The 15,732-nt window shown below is 65.8% G+C and overlaps 3 protein-coding genes across 5 annotated transcripts; 1 reads left to right on the plus strand and 2 right to left on the minus strand.

Moving 5' to 3' along the window:
* Window positions 1-623: 623 nt before the first annotated feature.
* On the minus strand, window positions 624-3,310 carry LOC132533003 (basic salivary proline-rich protein 2-like). Its single transcript, XM_060172315.1, has 6 exons — window positions 3,250-3,310; window positions 2,861-2,956; window positions 2,695-2,790; window positions 2,315-2,486; window positions 1,328-2,156; window positions 624-1,012 (listed from the first exon to the last, which is right to left on the minus strand). The coding sequence occupies exons 1-6, from the start codon at window positions 3,308-3,310 to the stop codon at window positions 923-925; spliced, it is 1,344 nt and encodes a 447-aa protein (XP_060028298.1). The 3' UTR covers window positions 624-922.
* On the plus strand, window positions 1,555-5,532 carry GNB2 (G protein subunit beta 2). Its single transcript, XM_007534807.3, has 10 exons — window positions 1,555-1,731; window positions 3,269-3,414; window positions 3,519-3,557; window positions 3,666-3,772; window positions 3,951-4,014; window positions 4,088-4,250; window positions 4,330-4,396; window positions 4,480-4,681; window positions 4,770-4,986; window positions 5,064-5,532. The coding sequence occupies exons 2-10, from the start codon at window positions 3,358-3,360 to the stop codon at window positions 5,168-5,170; spliced, it is 1,023 nt and encodes a 340-aa protein (XP_007534869.1). The 5' UTR covers window positions 1,555-1,731; window positions 3,269-3,357; the 3' UTR covers window positions 5,171-5,532.
* A 169-nt stretch (window positions 5,533-5,701) lies between these two features.
* GIGYF1 (GRB10 interacting GYF protein 1) lies at window positions 5,702-15,288 on the minus strand. 3 transcript variants are annotated; one of them, XM_060173427.1, is made up of 27 exons: window positions 15,167-15,288; window positions 13,877-14,007; window positions 13,519-13,749; window positions 12,741-13,074; window positions 12,533-12,662; window positions 12,364-12,459; window positions 12,176-12,287; window positions 11,994-12,102; window positions 11,845-11,885; window positions 11,607-11,771; window positions 11,292-11,530; window positions 11,108-11,216; window positions 10,784-10,927; window positions 10,574-10,692; window positions 10,256-10,427; window positions 10,004-10,170; window positions 9,820-9,920; window positions 9,608-9,739; window positions 9,345-9,445; window positions 9,182-9,264; window positions 8,966-9,097; window positions 8,666-8,887; window positions 8,409-8,581; window positions 8,175-8,332; window positions 7,885-8,048; window positions 7,678-7,807; window positions 5,702-7,593 (listed from the first exon to the last, which is right to left on the minus strand). In XM_060173427.1, exons 4-27 carry the CDS (start codon window positions 12,773-12,775, stop codon window positions 7,541-7,543), a joined length of 3,087 nt encoding a protein of 1,028 aa, XP_060029410.1. In that variant the 5' UTR covers window positions 12,776-13,074; window positions 13,519-13,749; window positions 13,877-14,007; window positions 15,167-15,288; the 3' UTR covers window positions 5,702-7,540. The 3 variants fall into 3 exon arrangements, with proteins under 3 accessions (XP_060029410.1, XP_060029409.1, XP_060029411.1); XM_060173426.1 differs by lacking the exons at window positions 13,519-13,749; window positions 13,877-14,007; window positions 15,167-15,288 and having other exon boundaries at window positions 8,966-9,103; window positions 12,741-12,915; XM_060173428.1 differs by lacking the exons at window positions 13,519-13,749; window positions 13,877-14,007; window positions 15,167-15,288 and having other exon boundaries at window positions 8,966-9,103; window positions 10,574-10,674; window positions 12,741-12,910.
* Between the last annotated feature and the right edge of the window lie 444 nt (window positions 15,289-15,732).

The following is a 15,732-nucleotide window of genomic DNA, read 5'->3' on the forward strand; positions in this document are numbered from 1 at the left end:
TCTGTCCAGGTAGGTGACACTTCCAGGCGGTCAAGAGTTGTCTCCATGACTGTCTACTGTGTGCTCTGTAGACTGGAAGCATCTTGCAGCAGAGGGTGATCGCACGGGAGATGCCTGGGCCATGGCGGGCACCTCGCCAGTGTTCAGTGCTAGCTGAAACAGGGATGCACACACGCTAGCTAAGAAACCAGTGTGAGAGGAAGCAGTGGCAGATGCCCCATCGAGATTACAAAACTGGCTTCTAGTTCTAGGTCGCTTGCTTTTTTTTTTTTTTTTTTTTTAATTATTTTATTTTTTTAACCAGAGCACTACTCAGCTCTGGCTTATGGTGGTGTGGGGGCTTGAACCTGGGACTTTGGAGCCTCAGGCATGAGAGTCTCTTTGCATAACCATTATACTATCTACCCTCTGCCACCTTGCTAGCTTTCTAAGTGGCTTTGGGGAAATCACTTGGCGCCATCCGTAGATTAAGGGAAAACTCAAGTAAATTATCTATCCGTTTCCTTTCAGCTTCGGAGGCCCAATTGACACCTCTCCCACCCAGTGTGTCCCTGGGTGGATAAGTTCACATGAATAGGTCGTGTGCAGAACTCAGAACGTGACATTGCTCGTTCCCATTTATTTATTTAAAAAATTTTTTAATATTTATTTTATTTATTCCCTTTTGTTGCCCTTGTTTTATTGTTGTAGTTCCTATTTGCTTTTAAACACTGCTTCAGAAACTGTTTTTGTTTTGTAATGCCCGTCGCAGAGGAGGCTGGAAGAGGAGTGTCTGTCTTGTGCTTTTCATTTTTGCAAGTAAGGTATTCAGGGAAGAGTCAGTCGCCAGGGACCTCCTCACAAAACGATGCAGGGCAGGGGGCTGTCAGGTGTGAGCAAGTGCAGACATGAAAGCGGAGGCCCGGGATGCCTGCCTCTCAGCCTAAAGCAGAAGGTCCAGCCCTGGCCATTTGCAGCCGCACAGGGACAGCATGTAGAGGGGCCTGGGAGTGTCACGCTCCTGGGACAGGCTCTAGGGGACAAAGCCGGGTCAGCTCCTGGGCGACACCCATCTTAGGCCAGGCTCCTCGGGCCTCGCAGGGGGCCCCAGCTCCTTCCTGCTCCGGGACCTTGTCCCAGGCGCAGCCCTCCCCGACTCCATCCAGGTCGTGATCCCTTCGGGCCCGCCCACAAAACGGGCGTGTCCCCTCGCGAGGGGGCGTGGCCAGACCCAGCACTAGGACTTCGAGCTCTCCTTCCCCCGTCACCGCCCAATCCGGGAGAGTGGAGTCACGTGACCAGAGGGCGCCCTAGCCCCCCGCCCCTGTGCCCGTACCACCTCCTGCACCTTCGGTGTGTATGTGTGGGGAGGGTTGTCTTTTTTTTCTGTTTTTCGCCCGGCACCGAAGCCTTGCTTGGGGTCCACTTGGCGCCTGGACCGTGTGCCGCGGTATCCTCGGTGGGCTGGGAACCCGTCCCGGGCCGTCGGGCGGTGCTGTGCCTTCCGGGCGCCCCCCGCCCGCGGCGGAGTTGGTCTCGCCCAGCCGGGCCCTGGGCGCGGCGGCGGCGGCGGCCGCGTCACTGGCGGGCGGGATCCCTCCGCTCTGGGGAGCGCAGCGCTGGACGGCCGGCCGGGGGCCTGAGGAATCCATCCGCGCCGCCGCCGCCGCCGCCGCCGCCGCCTCCGCCGCGGAGGAAGACACTCCGGCCGCGCTGCGCCGCGAGACCCTCCGCAGAGTCTCACCGCCACAGGTAGCTCCGCGGCCCCGGCTCTTCCTGCCGCCGCCCAGCTCTGGCCTCTCGGGAGCGGACGTAACTCCCCAGACCTGCGCTCCCGGCCCGGGCGCTGCCCGAACCCGGAAGGGGGCCGGGAGGGGGCAGTGCCCCCGCCGTGCACGCGCTTGCCCGCGCCCTCGGGGCGCTTTCTCTGCAGCCGGACCCCGGCCCAGCCCCGCTGGCCGTGGCTGCCCCAGAACTTGGAGGTGGGGGGAAGGTTTGCAGATTTGGGGCGCCGTCGGGGCCCGTCCCGCCCCCTCCTATCGGGGGCGCCCTGCGGAGCCCCGAACCCGTGGCCGGCCGGGCCACCCCGCCCCGGGAGCTGCCGCCGCCCCGGGCCCGCTCGGCTGGACAGGAGGCCCTGCCATCGTACCCCGAGCTTCGTCCAACTCCCGCCCCGCCTGCCCCGGGCAAAATGGAGGCCGTGGGCCCCCGCCTTCCCGCCGCTGCTCCCGGGACCCTGCGGGTCCCCCCCCCCCCCCGGGGCTGCGGGGCGGTAACAGCCGGGACCCCGAGGGCGCAGCGCGCCCCGCCGGAAGAAGGGGCTCGGAGCCTTGACCTCCCTTTATTTGGGGTGGAGGGGCCTCTGGAACGGAGAGCGGGGCCGGCGGAGGGAAGTGTCAGCGCGGAAGGGGATGGGCCGGGCCCAGCAGGGACGTAGCGGCTCTGGGAGGGGGCCCCGGACCCGATTCCCACCCCACCCCCTTTGGGGAAGGGCGTGCAAAGCCGGACTGGCAGAGGGAAATGTCAGAGGGGAAGAGGAGCGCCCAGGCCTGGGGAAGTGGGAGCAGGGTGGGGGCTCCGGGCCCCCCTCGCACAGGTGTCCCGCGGAGGGAGTGGGGGCTGGAGCCGCGCCAGCCGGGCCCCCCGGTGCCGCTCCGCGGAGAGAGCAGCGGCGGCGCGCCGGGACCCGGGGCCGCTCTGCGGAGCCCTAATTACCCGGCGCGGCTCCCCGGGGCCTCCCTTGGCCTCCCTCGGCGGCTAATGGGGCGCAGCCGGCGGCGGGGGGATTATCCGGGGTGAGCCGGCCCGAGCCTATTAGCGCCGATCGGCTCGGGCCCAAATCCTGTAAACAGCCTCGCGGGCCGGGGGTGGGGTCACCCACCCTCCGGGTCTCCGCCGGGGATGCGGTTGCCTTGACGACGGGGCTCGGGTGGGGGCCCTTCACCAATGAGGTGCTGCGGGTCCTGGTGACGGTTGCCTAGGCAACCGGGTGCACCGGCTCGCCTCCACCGTCGGTCCCCCCCCTCCTGGAAGCCGCCGGGGGCGCGGCGCGTGGGGGCGCGGGGAGGCGCCGCCCCGAGTCTGTGGGCGAGGCCTCTCCCCGCCCCCCAGTTCCTGCCCGGGGCGGCCTCCGTCCAGGGAGGGAGGGGCTTCCTTTTGCGCTTCCCGCTCTGTTTCCGGGGGGCGGGAGGGAGATTGGGGAAGTCAGCGAGACCCCGGCGTCCCCGCCCCGTTGCCCCGGCTCCCCCTTTCTGGCCACCCCCGCCTGACGTCCACCCCGCCCCCCCAGGCCTCGGGCCAGCGGCGAGGAGCTGCCTCCCCCAGCCCCCATCCCGCGGCCCCCCGCCGCCCCCAACCCCGCCCCACGGGCCCGGCGCCATGAGTGAGCTGGAGCAACTGAGACAGGAGGCCGAGCAGCTCCGGAACCAGATCCGGGTGAGCAAGCGGGGCGGGCGCGGGGGGGGGGGGGGGGGGGGCTGACCGCCGGGCCTAGCCTCTGACCTCTGACCTGTTCTCTGTTCCCCCGTCCTCCTGCCCAGGATGCCCGAAAAGCATGTGGGGATTCCACACTGACCCAGGTGAGCTGGGGCCTGGGCTGGGTGGCAGGGGGCTGGGGTGCCTGAGCTTCGTGCTGCGCGCCTCTGGCTGCCCCGCCTCCTCTCAGCCCCTCATGCCTCCCCCTGCAGATCACAGCTGGGCTGGACCCAGTGGGGCGAATCCAAATGAGGACCCGGAGGACCCTCCGCGGGCACTTGGCCAAGATCTACGCCATGCACTGGGGCACAGACTCAAGGTGGGAGGTCATCCTGCTGAGGGGGGTGCCAGTCTGCATTAGCAGCCAGTGCTGTGGAAGGGGGCAGGAGGGGACCCCCCACGGGACCTCTGGGGCTGGGAGTGGAAGTTTCTGCCTGGGCAGGGGGACTTAGGAGTCTGACCCCGCTCCACCGCCAATACTACCCCCCTCACACCAGGCTGCTGGTCAGCGCCTCCCAGGACGGGAAGCTCATCATCTGGGACAGCTACACCACCAACAAGGTAGTTGGGCGGCAGGCGGGGCTGTGTCGAGGGAAGTCGAGCCTGGCCCTGACGCCCACCCCTCCCTCCCCAGGTGCACGCCATCCCACTACGATCCTCCTGGGTCATGACCTGTGCCTACGCGCCCTCAGGGAACTTCGTGGCCTGCGGGGGTCTGGACAACATTTGCTCGATCTACAGCCTCAAGACCCGCGAGGGCAACGTCCGGGTCAGCCGGGAGCTGCCAGGCCACACCGGTGAGAGAGGAGCTGGGAGGGCAGGAGCTTGGGGTGGGGGCTTCATCCCCCAGACTGGCTGACTGGGCCCTGTCCCCAGGGTACCTGTCCTGCTGCCGATTCCTGGATGACAATCAGATCATCACCAGCTCTGGGGACACCACCTGGTGAGGCGTGGGGCGGAGAGCAGGCATGGGGCTCTGGTGGGGGCTGCCTCCCTGTCCTTCTGATCCTTACTGTTCCCCTGTAGTGCTCTGTGGGACATTGAAACGGGCCAGCAGACAGTGGGTTTCGCGGGACATAGCGGGGACGTGATGTCGCTGTCACTGGCCCCCGATGGTCGCACCTTTGTGTCGGGTGCCTGTGACGCCTCCATCAAGCTATGGGACGTGCGGGACTCCATGTGCCGGCAGACCTTCATTGGCCACGAGTCAGACATCAATGCAGTGGCCGTGAGTCCCTGCCAGCGCTGTGGGGGGTGGGTGGGGGGCTGTTGGTGGCCTGCCAGCCCTCACCTCCTCTGCCCTGCCGGCCTCGCAGTTCTTCCCCAATGGCTATGCCTTTACCACGGGCTCCGACGATGCCACCTGCCGCCTGTTCGACTTGCGTGCAGACCAGGAACTGCTCATGTACTCTCACGACAACATCATCTGCGGCATCACCTCGGTGGCCTTTTCCCGCAGCGGCCGCCTGCTGCTCGCTGGCTATGACGACTTCAACTGCAACATCTGGGATGCCATGAAGGGCGACCGTGCAGGTGGGCGGGGTGGCCCTGGGTGGAGGAGGGTGGGCCTGACTGCCAGGATGGGAACAGTCTCACACCCTCCCGTACAGGTGTACTCGCAGGCCATGACAACCGCGTGAGCTGCCTCGGGGTCACCGATGATGGCATGGCTGTGGCCACTGGCTCCTGGGACTCCTTCCTCAAGATCTGGAACTAACCACCCCAACCCGCCGGGCCCAGGCTAGGAGGGGCCCAGCCCATGCCCACACTACAGGCCAGGAGCCCTGGCCGGGGTACGCCGAGTCCCCCCAGGCCACGGGGCCTTGGGTCCCTGCTCCCCCACCCAGGTTTGGTTCCTCCCGAGGCCCCCACTGTGGAAATGAAGATGGGGAAGGGTTGGGGGGTGAGGAGGGGCAGAACGCCGCGTCCTTCTGCTGCCCTGGGGTTGGGCCTCATCCCTCTGGAGGGCCAGAGGCAGGAGGGAGACACTCCAGGGGCGGGCTTTTTTAAAAACTGGTTTTGTTTTAATTTTTATTATATTTTCAGTTTTTCCATAAAGGAACCAATTCCACCTCTGTACCTTGTGTCTGTTCTTGCTTCTCTCTCCATTTGGGGATGGGATGGGGTTGGGTGGGCTCCAGCCCCCTGGTGTCACTGAGACAGCTGCCAGACAGGAAACTGCCCTCTGCCCACCACCCTGAGTCTCCAATCTTCTCCCCAAATCAAAGCAACAGGATCAAGAGAGGGAGAACACACACCAATTTTATTTGGGGGATGGGGTATTTACAGGGGAGTCACACTGAATGGGAGAGGGGAAGAGTCCAGGGACAAGGCAGGCGAGGGGGTACAGGACCCCTGCCCCCACCCAAGCCGGAAGGGTGGGAGAGCAGCTGGGCCCGGAAGACGGCTGGGAAGGATGGCAAAGGGTCTGAGCCCCTGGGCTGGGGAGCTCAGGGGCTTGTAAACATTAACCACTCTCAGAAGGGGACGGAGGGGGGGGGGTGGGGGGGGGGTGGTGGTGGGAGAGGGATCCCCCTACATTTCTTCACAGGGTTAAGGCCTCTCCAGGCTCAAGGGGCCCCAAGTTCATCAGTCTCTTTAGCTGGGGGGAGGGGAGACAGGGCAGAGCACCCCACTCCCCTGCATTGGCTGCAGCAGGGGTGGGGCATTACATTCAGTCACAACAGTATCCCCCCACCTCCAATGCCCCCAAGCATGGGAGCGAGGGAGGGGGGCTGGGGGGCCAGCAGCAGCAAGTCATTTCCCCCTGGCCCATCACCCCCTTATTGCTTTAGAGAGAGAATTGTCTTCTCAAACGCTAACACTGTCGAAACCAGGGAGAAGCAGGTGGAGGCCACCACCCCCGAGGCCAGCTTGACCCAGTTGCCACTTTGGTGCAAATAAGTCATCTCTCTGGGGATGGGTGGGGAAAGTGGGGCCCACTCCCCCCTTCCCCAGGGCAGGAGGAGTACATTCATGGAGGGGAGGCAGCGGCAGCCCTGCCTAATACTGCGCTCGGCAATGAGGTGGTGGGACAGGCCGGTGCAGACCCGAGAGAAGACTTTAAAAAAAAAAAAAAATGGAGAGGGACCAATCACAACTCAAGAGGGTGGGGGGGTCACTACCCACTGCCTCCCCAACATTAAAAAGACATTGGGGTACAGGGTGGGGAGGGGTCCCCCATCTATTTGGTCAATGGGGTCAGCCCGGAGCTTGGTGGTCTGGTCCGACACAGCTGGCACAGTGGGCAGGGCCCTGCCTGTCCCCTTGCCCTCAGGGCAGTTAGTAGCGCCTCTAGCTCCTGGGGTGGGGGTCACTGCCCCCCCCCCCAGGCTGAGGGCCACAGGGGGCTCGTGGCCCTGAATACATTCATATGGCAAGGCAGGAGGCTGGTTCTCGCAGCCCCTCCCACCAGAGCCAGCTCGGACATGTGGACATCTGCACACCAGGGGGCAGCCAGGGGAGGCAGGCACTGCCCAGCCCCTGCAGCCCGGCTGCTGTTGGCTTCTGCAACTAGCCCCAAGCAGCAAGGGTGGGCTCCCCAGGACCCTTCACAACACTTGCCTGACTCAGGACATCTAGGCTGCTCACAGCAGAGGGGGACTCCGCAGACTGCTGGCACCCAGCTTCCAGCTGTCCTGCACCCCTGCACTGGGAAGGTGGGGCAAGTGTGGCCTCGGGGCCCAAGTCCCTACAGTCCCAAAGTAACAGTGTGTTCTTTCCATCTCCTAACCATTTTTTTTTCAGTTTTCCTTTTTTCTTATTAAAAAACAAAAACAAAACAACTCTGGATCTTCTGGTATCCCCCCAGTGCGGGAAGGGGTGCTTAGAGTCTAGCTTTTAAAGATTCCTCCTGTTTCCCTAACATTCGCTTCAATGTTATTTAAAATTAAAAACAAAATAAGGAAAAAAACAATCCCTTCCCCCCATCTGTAAAGTGCCTCGTGGTGGGTGAATTAAGGTGCATCGTGTGGTTTGTAACAAGTGCCGGGGACCGGGGACCCCGACCCGCTTGCCCCGCTCCCACTGTCCTGGGGAGCCTGGGGAGTCCGGCCGGGATGGCTGAGCCGGTGGCCAGCTGCTGGGGTCAGTAGTCCTCCACGCTCTCAATCTCCCCGGTCGGGCCATGCAGCGAGTACCCTGGAGCCGGGAGAAGTGGGGTCTGAGTGCCTCTCCCGGTCCGGGGCCTGCCTTGGCCGGCCTCCACCCCCCCCACACACTCACCCAGGATGCTGGGGTCCGAGTGCAGCATCAGTGCCCGTCGCTTGGCCTTGCTGCCCTCGCCAGGACCCAGTTTGGTGCTATGGTTGGTCTGAAAGGCTGTCTGTAGGGAGCCGCTGCTGAGCCAGGCTTCCTGCAAGGCGGAGAAGGTGGGGTAGAGCAAGGAGGGCCCCCGCGCACCCCCCACCCCCACTGGCGCCAGGGCCTCACCTGCTGCTGCTGCCGCTGCTGACTGGCCTTCTGCTTGGCCCTGCGCTCCAGGAACTGTTTGGCAAATTCTTTGGCTTCCAGCGTGTCCCCCAGGCAGGAGCGGATGTAATCGTGGACATCATAGGGAGACTCCACCTCCTTGAGGATCGCCACGGCCATGGGCACTGCGAGCAGGCGGGTGAGGGGTGCTGTGCCAGCAGGCCCCGCCCATCTGCTGCCTCCCCAAGGCCCCGCCCATCTGCTGCCTCCCAAGGCCCCGCCCACTTGTGGTGCCCCCAGGGCCCCCCTACCGTCCAGGCTGCCCGCTGCGCTCAGCGTGTGCAGCATCTGCTCGCACCACTGGGTGAATCCATCCTGCGGCCGCGGGATGCCCTGCAGCAACTTCAGCAGCTTCTCCTCCTCCTCCGTCTTCTTGCGCGGCCGCGCTGACAGGTGGCTGTATGAGTCGCTGGGGGCCCGAGGGCGGTCAGCTCCCAGAACACACCACTGCCCCCCCCCCCCCCCCCCGCATGACCCCCACACACCTAAGAGAGGGGCTGCTCCGGCTGTTCTTCAGGCCCAGGCCCCGCGCCAGGCCGCTGCCCTTGAGCGCGTCCTCCCAGAGGCCCAGGCCGCCCGTGCTCTTGTCAGTGCTGCCCCACAGTGGCCCGGCCTCCGCTGCCCACTGATTCAGGGGGGCAGCGCCCAGGCCCCCGAGCTGTTGCAGAGAGGGAGTCAGGGCAGGCACCCCGGGCCACCCATGATTCGAGCAGAGGGGTCTGGGCCAAAGCCAGCTGCTCACCGTGGTGCGGTGGTTGAGGGCCTGGGCCCGCACTTCCCGGGGCGGCTTGTGCAGCTGCCTCTCGCCCTCCAGCTGCAGCTCCAGCAGCGTCTTCATGGACAGGCCCTGCTTAGTTAGGCCGGCCCACAGCGGAGGCAGAGAGCTGGGCGTGGGGGGCGTGGGGGTGGCTGAGGCCTGTTGTTGCTGCTGCAACAGCTTCAACAGCAGCTCCTGTTGGCGCACCTGCACGGGGGTGGGAGGGTGAGGGTGGGTGCGGGAGCGTGGGCAGGGAGGTGGGGGGGGTGCGCAGCCAAGACCCACCTGCTTGCGGCGAAAGAGCTCCTCCTCCTCCTGCCGCCGCTTCTGCTCCTCCTGCTGCTGCCGCCGCTTCTCCTCGCGCCGCTTCCGCTCCTCCTCCTCACGCTTGGCCCTGAGCTCCACTTCTCTGCGCTCCTGGAACTGGCACCCATGGCACTGTGCTGGCCACCGCCCGCTGGCCCCCAGGCAACCCCCACCCCCGCCCCTGGTCCCACTCACTTTGTGTTGCATCTGGAGTTGTTCAAGAATTGGACCCTGAGTCGAAGAGTTAACTGGTACATCCCAAAGACTGGCCTCACCACCTACAGAAGGGAGGGGCAGCTGCAGGGGTGCTCAGGCTGGGGAAGGGAAGAGGGAGAGGGTGCGGGAAGGGGACACAAACCTGACTGGGGTGAGGCTGAGGTATATATGTCCCAGAGGGGACTGGAATCCGGCACCGACAAGGAGCGGGTCATCGCTGGGAGCAGGTTCTGGTCCCCACCCCTGAGGGTCAGAGCAGACTCAGCCCAGGCGTGCACACCCCCGAGCTTGTACAGATGCACAAGGGAGCTCACTTGCAGGCGCACACACATGGGTGCACGCGCACACACACAGAGACACACAGGTGTACACACATGCACTCACACACAGAGCACGTGTGTGCACCTGGAGGGTTTGAGGGCTTGGAGCTGCTGCAGGAAGGCGCTGAGCTGCTGCTGCTGCTGCTGCTGCTGCGGTGGAGGCGACAGGTCCCCCAAGGCCGCCTTCTCCCTGAGCGCGCACTGTGGGGGCTGGCGGCTGTAGAGGGCCAGGGTGGTCGGGGGTGGCCCGAGGTTGGGGGACCCCTCGCCCTGGCTGGAGACCACCCCATAGGCTACCTGCTGATCAGCTGCAGGAACTGCTGGTGCTGCAGCTGCTGGTAGAGGGCAGCAGCCGCCAGCTCCTGCTGCTTCTTCAGCCGCCCCTGGTCCAGGTTCCCCTGAGTGGATGCAGACAGTATGACTGTGTCCCCTCCCCGGCCACCCCTGGCCACCAGGCTCCCTGAGCACAGCAGGGGCTCACCAACAGGGGGGGCGGGGAGGGCCCCGGGGCGAAGGGCACACGGCCCCACATCTTGATGACTTCGCCCAACGGCTGGAAGCCCTCATCGCAGCCCCTCTTCACCAGCAGCGTCATGGAGAAGTAGCCGGCCTGGAACCACTCAGCCATCTCCTGTGTGGTGAAAGGGCCTGGCATGGGGGCTGCAGTCAGGGGGGTGTGGCACGGCAGGGGGCCCATTGGGGGTGCCCCTCACGCCCCCACACCCCGAGTCACCTTGGATCTCCCCCTGTGGGTCCTTGTAGAACCACCTGCGGGCAGCGCCGTGGTTGAGAGGCAGGGCAGTGGCGGCAGCCGAGTGGCGCAGGCCCTGAGCCTGCATGGCTGCGGTGAACTGCTCCTCCTCCAGGGAGCTGTCCTGCAGGGAGGCCACCAACTTCTCCGCCTCCTGGGTCAAGGGAGGGGGTGGGAAGGTGGGGCTCAGTGGCAGCTCACTGCACCACCATGTGGGGCCAGAGCAGAGGTGAGCAATGGAGGCAGGACAGATAGAAGGACAAATCTCTATACCCCAGCCCCCCGCTCCCAGCTCTGCACCTGCTGCAGGTGCTTCAAGCCTTCGTCATCTTCCAGATCTCCAGGGGGGGTTGGGGGGGAACTGGGCCCAGGACTCAGCTGTGGCCCCCTCAGGTCATCTCCTGGGAGGGAGGGTGTACCTGGTGAAGTGAGATCAGAGAAGCCAGTCCCCATGCATCTCTGGTCTAGAGCAGAGGCTCTGATGCTGCCACCTCTTCACCCTCTGCTCACCTTTGGCTGCCGGCAGGTCCTTCTCCATGGCAGGCCCTTCCCCACCGTCCACATCAGCACTCCAAAGCGGGCCCAGGGTGGGCAGAGGGGCCGGGGAGGCAGCCTTCTCCTCTTCGGGGGGTAGTGGGGGAAGTTCTGGGCTTCCTGAAAGAGAAGTGGGTCAGCAGCATTTGGAATCTTGAGCTCCTATGGGCTGGGGAGTGGCCGGTGCTGCCTACTAAGCCGGGGTTTACCCTTGGCCCTCCCGGCCACCCCCAACATGGAGTTCCAGCATGCCCCAAAGTCAGACACGAGCCTATGGGTGGGAGCCCATTCTAGACGCACCTGCCTCGGGCCCCGTTTCATCTAGGCTGTCAGCGGGATCCTCTTCCTCCTCCTGCAGCACCCGGAAGTCCAGCTCCTGCTCCTCAGGGATGGGCTCCTTGGGGCCCTTCTGCAGGAACCCAGGTAGAGGGTGAGTCCCCGTCAGTCACGCAGCATCCCCACCCGCCCTCCTGCAACCTGGCACCTTGAGCGGCAGGAAGGCCCCCGAAGCGTCGAAGGTGCCCATCTCCTCATCCTCGTCATCCAGGCACCACTCCGGGAGCCCGTCCTTGTCATCGTCCATGCCCCTGCGGGGGTGAGCGCCACCCGCCCCGCCCCGGCCCTCCTCCTCGGTGCACCCTCCTCGCTCCCCACGTGGCTCCAAGTCAAACTTGCGTCTGCGGTCACTGTGTTCCCGCCAGCCAGCAGAGCGGGGGCCACCATCTAGCAGGGTCAGAGAGGACAGAGGGTGAGAGTCCAGTGGCCTGCACTGTCCCCCCCCCCAGGACAAGGGCCTCACCGGGGCTGGCTGAGCGCCAGCGGTCGCCATCCCTCCGGGGGGCGCCAAGCCGCCAACTGCCCTCGTCCTCGTCCTGATCCTCCCGCAGGGACCGCCAGTTCTCACTGTCCGAGCGTGCATGCTCCTTCCTTGGGGCAGCACCGCCCTCCTCAAACCCAGAGCGTGCTGGGGGACATAGGTGGTCAGGATGGTGGTGGGGCCCCTCGGCCCCCCGCCATGCCAGCTGGCCACCCTGTACCTCCTTCCCTTCTGGCTGGCTTCTCGAAGCGCCTGTCGCCCCTGCAGGGAAAGGGCTGCGTCAGAGGGGCTGCGCTGCAGGCTGGGGACAAGGGTACGAGGGCAGGGTGGGGGGGCCCAGGGCCACTGCCCACCCCCACACCTCCCCACCTGTCGTCCCAACTCTGGCTGCGCTGGATCTCCCGGGGGTTCCGGCCAAAGACCCCCTCAGCCTCCTCGATGCTTCTTTGGTAAAAGCCGCTGTCACCCCGGCCTCGGCCTGAGGGGGCATGGGGTGTCGGGACCCGTCTGGGTGGCCAGGACCCCAAGCCCCCAGGCAGGTGCCCCGCTACCTCGGCTCCGAGTGCTGCCCCGGCCTCGGGAGGCACCCCCCAGCGGTGGAGGGGCCCCTTTGCCCATCAGCCGGAGCACGGCCACGCTGTTCACCGACAGGGAGAAGTTCCTCTGAGAAGGGAGTGGGGTGCGGTGAGGCCGAGTCACCGTGATGCCCCCGCCCACCGCCCCCCAGGCCCTGCCTCACCTGCTCCTCCTCCGTCAGAGGCTCGAGCGCCAGGGGTTGCAGCGGCTCTTCCTGAAGCACTGCACTGAACTCCTTGTCCTGGAGCTCCTCAGGCACCTGTGGAGTACAGGGCTGCCACAGGGTCCCCGTGACTCCCACCCGCCTGGGCCCCGTGGAGTGGGGGCCCAACCTTGTGCTCCCTGATGTAGAGGGCCAGCATCTCCTCTCGGCCGTAGCGGAACTCAGCCAGCTTGTACTTGGGCATGGCGGGGGACGGTGGTGGGGACACCACACTGCTGCCACCTGACAGCGCCCTCAGCCTGGGGGGAAGGGGGTCCGGCTTAGCACTGCTCACTGCACCTGCCACTCCCCAGCCCACCCGTCATCCACGGACTCACCACTCAGGCCCAAAGTTGAGTGTCTCCGCAGCCATGGGGGAGCTGGGGTGCCCTGCAGCTGGGGGGTAGCAGTGGGGGTGCCTGCTGTGGACGGACTTGGCGATCGCCTGGGGGTGGTAGGATGAGGCCAGGCTGGGGCATGGCCACGGGCCCTGCCCCTCCCACCAAGGGTTGGCCAGTGTCCTCCGGAGGTGCCCCCGATCCCACTCACCAGGGAGCTGTGTAGGGAGCAGCAGGGAGGGTGGAGCCTAGGTGGGCGTGCAGAGTCCCGAGCTGTGGGGTGCCCGTCTGATCAGTGGTGCCCAGGGAGGGGCCTTCACACCCGGAAAAGGTCCTTGATGTGAGTGAGAGTAAGATGGGACCCCCAACTCCAAGGGCTCAGAGCCCCCTCAGGAGAGACGCCTCCCGTGTGAGAGACAGTAGAGAGCAGGGTGGGGGGGGGTCCCGACTTTCAGCCAGTGGAGCACACTGGGCGCAGAGGGGAGCAGAGAGCTGAGGACTCCCAGCACAGGGGCCCCCACCATGAACTAAGGATCCCTGGGCTAGCCCCCCACAGGAGCACCATGTGTCAGGAGTGAGGTGGCGAGACTGCAGTGTCTCTCTGATACTGAGAGAGAAAAACAGGCTATACAGAGAAAAAAAAAAAAAACAACCTGAGTGCAGAGCTATCCCCCCCAAGATGCAGGATCCAGGGACTCATCTGGAAAGACTCTGAACCCCAGGAGGTTGGGATAGCACACAGGGCACCTTTCACCCAGGGGCAGACAGGCACCCTCACCATGCACGGGGCGGACGGGCAGTGGCCTCTAGGGAGCCAGGGGCTGTGCAAAGAGACGGCGCATTCCCCAGGGGTCCGAGCAGGGGAGGCGGGTGGGCAGAGTGGGTACTGTGCAGGTGGGGCTCCCCTCACAGGCTGGGGCGGCGGGCCAAGGGCGCCTCTACATGCCCATGGAGTCCTCAAAGAGCCTCGTCCACACCTTGGCGTCCCGACGACACCTGGCTGGGGCCCCTGTGGACGGGAGCGCTCTGAAGTCAGTCAGGGCGGGCGCAGACCCGGCCTAGCACACATCCTGCCCCTTCCTGCCCACAGGCACCCTAGGGCAGCACCCAGCAGAGTGGGCTCTCCTCCAACTCACCTGGGCAGAGGCCTGCCGCCCGCCCACCAGGAGATGCTGGGCCTGAGGAGCCGCCTGGGGCTGTGTTCTCCTTGTCCTCCTCGGATCCCTGTCGTCACCTCCTGTCCCCTTGGGACCGTGCAGCAGGGAAACTGAGGGGCAAGGGGAGCCATCAGCAGGCAGAAGGGGGACCTGCAGCCTCGGAGCCGGTAACAGAAGTCTGAGGGCGAGCCGCTGGGAGTGACCCCGAGTTCCCCGGTCCAAGCAGGTCACACAGCCAGGCGGCACCAGTCCGTCGTGGCACCTGCTGTCTGCCCACCGCCCATGGTACAGAAAGGAAGCTGGGAGCAGGGGGGTGGCCTCCATCACCCCCCTCCCCAGAAGGCAGAGGCCCTCCAAGAAGACCAGGGGATCACAGTCCCAGCTGTCCAGCCTCCCGGGTGCCCTGCAGAGTGCTGGAAGGCGGTTGGTGGGCTCCGCAGACCCCCACCCTGGCCTAGGCCGCCCCTTGCTGGAGTCCAGGGTGGGGGCCACTGGCCCCAAGAATCCAGGGCAGCTGCTGGGGGTCCCTGTGTTCTGGAGTTCGGCGCCACAGGCGCGGCCCTGCTACACTGGAGAACACTGATGCCTCGACCCGCGGCGCCAAAAACCAGCCGCGAGCCCTGGGCCTCGCCCGGCACCAGTGTCCGCAGGAGGGGGCCCCGGGCTCCCGAGACACCAGCGAGTGAGCGCCCAGTGCCCGACGGAGACGGAGTGGGGGTCACGTCTCTCTTTCTCAAACAAGCTGACAGGTGCGGGGTCGGGGAAGGGGTGCAAGTCTGCGTCGGCCCAGACGGCTGGTTACCTTCACAAGTGGCGCCTCCAAACCACGGTCGCCGTCACACGCCCACGGGTGAACCGTGTCCACACCTTCTCCACCGGGACGTGGCCCCCCGACACCCCTCCTCGCTCCCCAGCGGCACAAGCTGCGGGAACCGCCCCCACCCCTGCACCAGGGGCTAGGCACCCGAGTCGGGGTCCTTCCCGCCAGCGCCCCCCGCCCGAGCCTCACGCGCGAACTCGGGGGCCCAGGACGCGCCCAGCCCCGCCGTCTTCACGGGGCCCGGGGGCAGGTCCCGGGAGGGTCCCGCCTGCAGGCCGGGGGCTCGCAAGTTAACCTGGGGACCCCAAGAGCACCGGCGGCCGGCGCGGGGCCCGCGTGCGGGTCGGGGTGCAGCTGGGCGCGGGGCGGGGTGGCGCGGGGCCCCCGCGGGCCGGGGCGGCCGGGGCGGGGAGCTGGGGCCCTGCGGGCGGGCGGCGGACTGCGCTTACCGCGGCGGGGGCGGCGGGGGCGGCGGCGGCGGGGGCGGCGGGGGCGGCGGGGGGGCTGGCGGGCTCGCGGCCGCTCCTCTGTGTTTGTGTTTGTAGCAAGATGGCTGCCCGCCTCGCACCACGTGACGCCGGGCAGCCCCGCCGCCGCCGCCGCCGCCGCCGCCGCCGCCGCCGCCGCCGCCACGTGACCCGCCCGCCCGCCGGCCTCGCGGGCCCGGAGTGCAGCTGCGGGCGGGATGCGGGACGCGACCCCTGCTCAGGCCTGGGCCCCCCCCCCAACCCGAGGAGACAGCGCAGCGGCTCTGCCAGAAACTCTCCTGCTGAGGCTCCCGGGTCCGGGGTTCAACCCCCAGCACCACCAGTAGCTGCTGCTGAGCAAGGTGCTCTAGTCTAAAAATTAACTAAACAAATGAATGAATGAATGAATGAATGAATGAATGAATGAATGAATACCATTAAGGTAAAGGATTAAAAAAAAAAAAAAACAACCTGAGGTTGGAGGGTGAGCTAGTACAGTGGCTCTGTCAGAGAGTCCTGCCTGAAGCTCCCAGGTTCTGGGTTCAAAT

Source organism: Erinaceus europaeus, chromosome 15 (genome assembly GCF_950295315.1).
Source record: "Erinaceus europaeus chromosome 15, mEriEur2.1, whole genome shotgun sequence".
NCBI classification, from domain to species: domain Eukaryota; kingdom Metazoa; phylum Chordata; class Mammalia; order Eulipotyphla; family Erinaceidae; genus Erinaceus; species Erinaceus europaeus.